Source organism: Habropoda laboriosa, unplaced genomic scaffold, assembly GCF_001263275.1.
Source record: "Habropoda laboriosa isolate 0110345459 unplaced genomic scaffold, ASM126327v1 scaffold42, whole genome shotgun sequence".
Taxonomy (NCBI): Eukaryota; Metazoa; Arthropoda; class Insecta; order Hymenoptera; family Apidae; genus Habropoda; species Habropoda laboriosa.
Genome location: NW_017100181.1, coordinates 1,471,868 through 1,479,268, shown reverse-complemented (window position 1 = coordinate 1,479,268; position 7,401 = coordinate 1,471,868). Strand labels below are relative to the sequence as shown.

Below are 7,401 nucleotides of genomic sequence, written 5' to 3'. Positions count from 1 at the left end.
ATTTTGGGATAAAAAAACGTAAAATTAAAAAAGTTGATATTTAAATCGCTTGGTTGCCTCGACTCACGTTTCATTCTTATCTTTTCTTCGCTGTCCTTGTCTACGTTCGGCAAACTACAAAGGCAGGCGCGAGGCTTGAAAACGTAGTCCCTGACTCTCCGAGTGTCAGGTTTAGCTTCCTTGCGGTCTGACACTTGTGAAGAATATGCTATATATACATATATTACAAAACATTTTTTAGAGATAATGTATATGTATTACTTTTGTCTAAAAAAAAAATAAAATAATAAAATTGTATCAGTATTCGGTATGATAATTTCTTTTTTTTAATTCACGATCAATTCATAGTTTCTGATCTGTCATTGTTTTTGTTGAGAACCACTGTTGAGAAGCAGTAATCATATGTAGTACTAAACAAGTAAGTAGTATACAGTGCTCCCCCGAACAATTCGGTTTCGAATAACCCGGTTTTTTCTTTTTCTTGAAAACTTTCGTTCATTTCGAATCAATTTACACATTTAGCATACATTTACAATTTTCTTTATGATGGTGAATAAGAGAGGTAAAAAAGAGCGAATGCGAATTCGTTTGCGTGACTAATTCCTCACAAATTGCCGCTGCATACAGAAAACAGAGGCACCGAATTCAAATATATAATATAACGAACAGCCGAACTTGGAAGAAAAATCAAATGACCAATATGTCACTCTGAATTAAAAGAAGGTACATTTAAATAATTACATAATACGTGCGTGGGGGTGTGTAAATATATGCTCATGCATTAGAAGAGTATAAATGTTTTTCAGTTTTTTATGAAGACGGGAAGAGGGGGGAGTTTCCAACAACGCGAATTTCCATCTACGCGGTCAGTCGGCGTTCCTAACCCCTGCGGTTTTCGAGGGATCACTGTATACTGAACGGGAAAATTATATAAAAAAACTAGTTGCATAGTTGTATTAAATTGTACAAATAAAAAGATTGTACATATACATGAGTTACGTGAAAGAATAGCATGATAAAAAAATATTTAGAAATGTACGTGTAATGTTTGAATTAACAACAAAACTGTCTGTTGTACTGAAAAATGTAAAATAGTTTACAAAGCTGTATGTATTGAGTTGGAACGAAAGTTCGTAACGTTTTTTAAGTGAAACTCAAAGATGATGTTTAAATATTTGTACATAGATTTATTCAACCACATATATGCCATTTTGTTCCACTACCTTTCGCCATCTTTGAGGCAGTTTCCTGATTCCATCTTCCATGAACTTGGCATTTTTCTGGACAATGAACTAGTCTAGGTAGTTTGACAAATGCTATGAACTTTTGTTCCAACCCAATAATATTCTGCGAAATTGCATAATTGGTGTCATCAGTTTTGTAGAAGTTCATTAAAGTTGTGATTGTGATAGAGGAACAATGATGTTACATAAAACAAACTTGAAACTATGCCGCCTTTGTGGCAAAGAAAAACAGCAAGGCACAGATTTGTTTACAGACAAAGTTAGAGGAACTGTATAAAATTTAGTTTTTCTTTAATTTATTTTAATATTTCTCCTGTTACAGGTGATAAATATTTCAAATTCTGATGCATTTTCCAAATATGTTTGTATTGACTGTGAACAAAAGATTTATATATTCGATGAGTTTTGCTTAATGGTAGCAAATGTACAAAAACAGCTTGCTGCTCCCTCTTTGGAAATTGATTTTGCAGAAGTATAAAATAATTTAGTTATTTATGTTTAACTGTACATTAATGATTATGATTATTAGTTGACACTTTTCCTATCAAGTATGAAATTATTGTATTTACAGGATATGTTATGTCAATTGAAAGAAAATGATACAATATCAAAAAGTACATTAAATAAGCAAGGAGCAAAAAAAAGTACATGTCCAATATGTGCTAAGAGTTTTAGATGTCAAGCACATTTAAACAGGCATAAACGTATTCATACTGGACAAAGACCTTTTGTTTGCAATGTTCGTAAGATAGTATAATTAAGTGAAGATAGTATAATAAACTTTTATACTTCTATAATGATATAAATTTGAATTAAAATAATGATAAAAAACTATTTAGTTTATATCAAGAAGAATAGTAAAAAATCGTGAAAATAGTATTTTACTTATTTTAGTAATGTGATAATATTTTCAGATTTGTAAAATGTCTTTTAACCAACAAGAAATATTAATGAAACATAAAGAAAGACACGAAGGAAAAAAGCAATTTCAATGTGCAAATTGCCATCAGTCATTTCGTTATAAAGTATCATTAAAATCTCATATGATAAATTTTCATATGGATATGGAGCAATCTGTCAACAATCAAAATTTTCAAATAGAGAATAATTCATTTACATGCTTAGAATGTGGTAAGCAGTTTGTGACAAAATACAAATTACAAAGGCATTCAAGATGTCATACTGGCGAAAGACCGTATCATTGTACTTTTTGTTTGAAAACATTTTCGCAAACTGGCAATTTAAAAGTGCACCAGGTAAAGTACCACCAAATGCATGGTTCTGTTACTGAAATAAGAAGACAAACTCAGTACAATAATCAAATGATTGACTGTGATATACCTACAACACTAAATACTTTTCATACAGTTAACATGTCAGAAATTGACTTACAGAACACAATAAACGAGACTATAAATTCTACACAGCAGAGTAGTTCATATGCTTCAAAATTATACGAAAATTCTTTATATATTGATGACGAAATCGAGACGATACTGGATCGTGGTCTTGGTCACCTAGAACAAAATAAATATTCGGCAAATGTACAAGACAAAGTATCACTTTGTTTGAAACAACCAGAAACTCCTGAATTATTGCATAGTTTATTATATGATGATGGATAGTTTTCATAATCCAATTAATTACTTATTTCAAACAATATCATGATTATTTATGTTTAAAAATTATAAATGAATAATCTGCATATTAATACTTATAAGATCGCATACATTTTTCTGCATTAATTACGTACCAAAAACTTACGGCGTACCCTCATTCCTGTAATCGAGTAGATTTGCAATTAAGGCACTCTATTCCTTGGCTGTAAAGGTTCAGCTTACTTCCACATCCTGGTTGCACTTACCGAGGAGGTCAAAGAGGATGCAGTGGATACAGACGTGTCGATCTAGCAAAAGGGTTCTGTTTCCGGAAGAAATTAGTGTCTTGCCTACCACTTGATCTCATTCTCTACCACATTGTCTCTTCCTGCCAACCACGCGTTAGCGCTTGCAGACTCATTGCTGACCACCGTCCGCACGTGTTCTTCAGCCTCCGACGCTCACACCTTTAGCTGTTCTCGAAGGCTCTCGGCGGTACGCTTAGAGGTCAGCTCATCTTTAACACTTCATTTAAAATGCAGCCATTAAAACTATTGATAATTATATAACAATCGTACTCATTTATAAGTTATATACATTTTTATTAATTAAAGTATTAATATTTTTGTAACGTATGATATTTTTCGAAGCATTTTCCAACATGAAGCGGTATTTTACAAGAAGAACACATAAATGCCGTAGAGCCACGTTTCTTCCCTGCAGTGCAGACCTTGCAGGCTCTTCTTGGCTTTTCATTGGTCCCTTTTCCTATTATTTTCGTAATTTTGTGTTTTTTCATGTCTCCACATATTCTATCCACTGGATCGTATTTAGTTACCCTTTGCGTCTGCGATGTGGAAGTACTTATTTGAAAATTGAAATTGTCGGTGATGTCAATATCATACGAGCATTCAACTTACTGGGCTGTGGCTCTTACCTTTCTGGCGTTGAACTCAACAATTTCCGAACAGCAGCTAATAAGAACTTTTTGAAGGTAATTTTATTCCCCGTTGTTTTCTTGTACATTTGGTGTGCATTAAATAATGTGCAATTTATAAAAAATAGTGCCGCTTTCTTACTCCATTTTTTCGTTTTTCGAAAAATCGAATAGTAGGATAAGTATTGATCCGCGCGATCTACGCCCTTCATGTATTTATTATACTCCATTACACAGGTTGGTTTACTTGTCCTGCGGTTTCTTCGGGTATCTACAACATCAATTATACTTGCACGACGTACTGTGGTTATCATATATAGCATTTTTTTTTTCATGCTTGCACCAAGACATTATTCCTCCTACGGAAAATTATTGCATTTTCGTCCAGCTTTATATCTCTCACGCAAACTGGCACACTTCTATTCCTCAGTGTTCCATACATTCCTCTCTCTTTCTCTCTCTCTCTTTTTTTTTTTTTACAATTCCTCTGCTATTTGTATACTGTTATAGTAGTTGTCCATGTAAACTACGTGCCCCAAATTTATGAATGGTTGCAATAATAAATGCACGGTAGTGTTCAGTCTATATCCTTGTGCACAATATACATCAAAATTACAAATATAACCCGTCGTACCTTCACACACCATGCGCACTAGAATTCCGTACTTCGTTATTTTGGCCGGGTTATATGTCCGAAATGAGAGTCTTCCCCTCTAATGTGTAATACTCTCATTAAGCGATAGTTCTCTTTTTGGTTTATATAGTCAGAAATTTTTCCCGAAAATATGAAGTGACGAATTCAATTTTATCCAATCTATCTTTACAACGTTCGTTATTATTTAAGTGTATCTCCATATTTGACGAAGTCTATCCCTTGTCATCGTATCGGCGAAAATTGGTGTAGAAAGTAAAGAGTCTGTGGACCAATACTCATCTCTCTCAGATTTGTTTTACAAAACCCATTAGGATAATCAGGCTGAGAAATTTTTCCATTTCTGTTTTGCTTATGTCAATCCAATCTTTCCTTTTATTCGGTCCTCTATCGTTATTATTGTTGCTATTCACTATTATCATCAAAATTGTTTTCGTTGCTTTCGTTACCAGAATAACTCGGCAATCGGATCGATTTGAAACGTCTTACAATGACACCGATTCCACTGTCTTCATCAATATCTGTCATTTCATCACTATCACTATCGAAATTCGACAAAGAATCGGCGTATATATTCTCTTCATTACTCCTGCGCGGCATTTTGAGATTTAAAAATTGTTTAACTTTTAAATATCAAACGAAGAAAATATAAGTTAGAATGGAACTGGCTTCACAATACGATCTGAACTGGACGAACGACTTTTTCAAAATGAAAAGAGGATATAGGAAATATCGTAATCACACAGAACGCCAGTCGAAGAGTGCCAACAGCTGAAATCACGCATATGTGATGCCCGCCGATAGTCGCTGGCCGCCGAAGTCACTCATACGTGATCGCCGCCAGTAAAGTGTTAAGTTTACAATCACACAGAGGCAACGGGGATACTTTACTCGTACCGCCAAAGTCTTCCTCCATGCAGTGCTAAATGATCCGATTCGTCGATGTTATCGCGTTCGGCCACTAATGACGATACGTGTGCTCGATTTCTATGATTGTGTTAGAAAAGGTGGGCTAATGGGGGTATGACCTGCATTCCTTTGTCATGCCATCTTCTCATGGATGCACAGTATGTCCTGGAAATCGCGCGTCTAGGCCTTGAGCTGCTTCGAGCCCGCCCCACCTTTGAGGATCGCCCTCGCAACTGCCGACACCCACGTTCTTATGATCGTTTTCAATTAAACCTTGTACCGTCAAGGCCATATTCTTAAGCCTGGCGGCCATCCTTCCTGCGGCAACACTTAGGGCTTTCCCTCTACTTCGAATGGTTGAAGAGACGTTCTTCGTCTCCGCCGACGGTTTTCGATGGTTAGATGTACCGTCGTTGTCACTCTAGAACCCCTTGTAAAAGTTCTAGTCATCACCGAGTCTCTAGGGGTATCCCTACTATGTATCCGGTAGGAACCTCCCCTCGGCCAGCTTCCATTCTGACTCCATACACCTGTTCCCAAGGGTAGAAATTGGCGGGGACCCTTCACACAAATTGCTCCATAGTTGTACCCTACCTACCCTGGCTTTCCTGTCCCCCTCCCAATGCTGTTGTCTTGATCCAAAGTCCATTCACGGCCTCACCAACGTCGCCGTCGAACATTGGTCCTTCGTCCCCTATTGATATATATTGACATAAAATTAATATAAAAACATACAACGTCTAATACCATTCCACTTTACCTTATAACAATCTTTTTCTATATCTGTTTTAAAAATACAGTTTACCAAATTCCCTGGGACACCTTGTACATGAGTTATAGTTTAAACAAAGATTGTTTAATTATTTTATAAGTCATTTTATACAATGTGATGCATTAAATGTGATAGTAGTAAGAATGAATTTTCATTCACTTATTAAGTATAATATTACAAGCACTACTAAATTAATACTGTGTATGTTTAATATGAGATAATATTGATTTATTACTGTTGATGAAACCGCTTAACAATATAAAAATCTAGACTTATCAATTTCTATATTAGTTATGTATGTTATACAATGTAAATTTATTCCTTATAATGTTTATTAACATAATAAAATTAGTAAAATTCCCAAAAATACAAATTTGTATGACGCTTTTATTTAACTACACTTCACTTTCTTTTAATAAACGTGCATCAGTATTGTAACATTATTGTTTAATGAAGGAAATGAAAATATTTACAAAAAAAGGATTGGACAATGAAAATAACGTTAAAGTGAAACCAAAATTAAATTTAAAATATTTCAAAGAGCAATTTGAAACATAACATTAATGACTTATTGACTTTTATAAAATTTTCAATAATTTTTAAATAATTAAATAACTGGCGGAACATATAACATGTCTTTATTTTATTTTACAAATTGGTAAAAAAGATTACTTATTGTATTACGCAATAATATTTTATAAGTTTCGTTATTTTCTTACGACATATTTTTTGTTGAAAGATATATGACAATAAATTTCTGTCTCTATACATAATTTTTTCCAATAAAACAATTACATCAATACGGAGTTGAAGTTTTATTTTTATGTCAATATTATAAATACATTAATGAAGAATATTTAACTGTCCAGTGTTAGTGGCATAAACTAGTCCTTGCCCAGGTTGTGGCGCCCACCTAATGCAATTTATACTTATGTGTCCTGTAGTTGATTGATTATTTGGGAATAATTCTCTAACAAGCAACATACTCTTTTTTATATTTTTAAAATTTAAATAATTTTCTATATTGTGAATATTCCAGTCTTGAATACATGGTCTATCGTCATCTTGATTTTGGGATTTTTTATGCATTAGTCTGTAAATACTAGCCATAGTATACTTTTCTTGAAAAATATTTCTTGCCAAACCTACTAAAAGGTGTTCCTGTGTTGGTGAAATTGACACAGAAATGACACTATGTTTCGCTTCCGTCCAATAAATTCTTTCCCCTAACGTTTCCCATTGTAAACTATAAATTCCTAAAAAACAAAAAGATTACTTTATATTAGAGT

At 33.8% G+C, this 7,401-nt stretch overlaps 2 protein-coding genes across 2 annotated transcripts in view; one reads left to right on the top strand and one right to left on the bottom strand.

The window, feature by feature from the left end:
- Positions 1-1,210: 1,210 nt before the first annotated feature.
- LOC108579089 (zinc finger protein 182-like) lies at positions 1,211-2,869 on the top strand. The gene is given in 3 exon segments (XM_017942531.1): positions 1,211-1,716; positions 1,816-1,983; positions 2,159-2,869. Coding segments are annotated over 3 exon segments (1,176 nt in total). The 5' UTR covers positions 1,211-1,419.
- Positions 2,870-6,920: 4,051 nt separating this feature from the next.
- The window catches only part of LOC108579099 (activating molecule in BECN1-regulated autophagy protein 1-like), a 3,572-nt gene continuing 3,091 nt past the window's right edge, over positions 6,921-7,401 (bottom strand). The window contains exon 9 of the mRNA XM_017942541.1: positions 6,921-7,379. Coding sequence (XP_017798030.1) covers positions 6,956-7,379 — 424 coding nt within the window. The 3' untranslated portion in view covers positions 6,921-6,955. The remainder of the gene's footprint in view (positions 7,380-7,401) is intronic.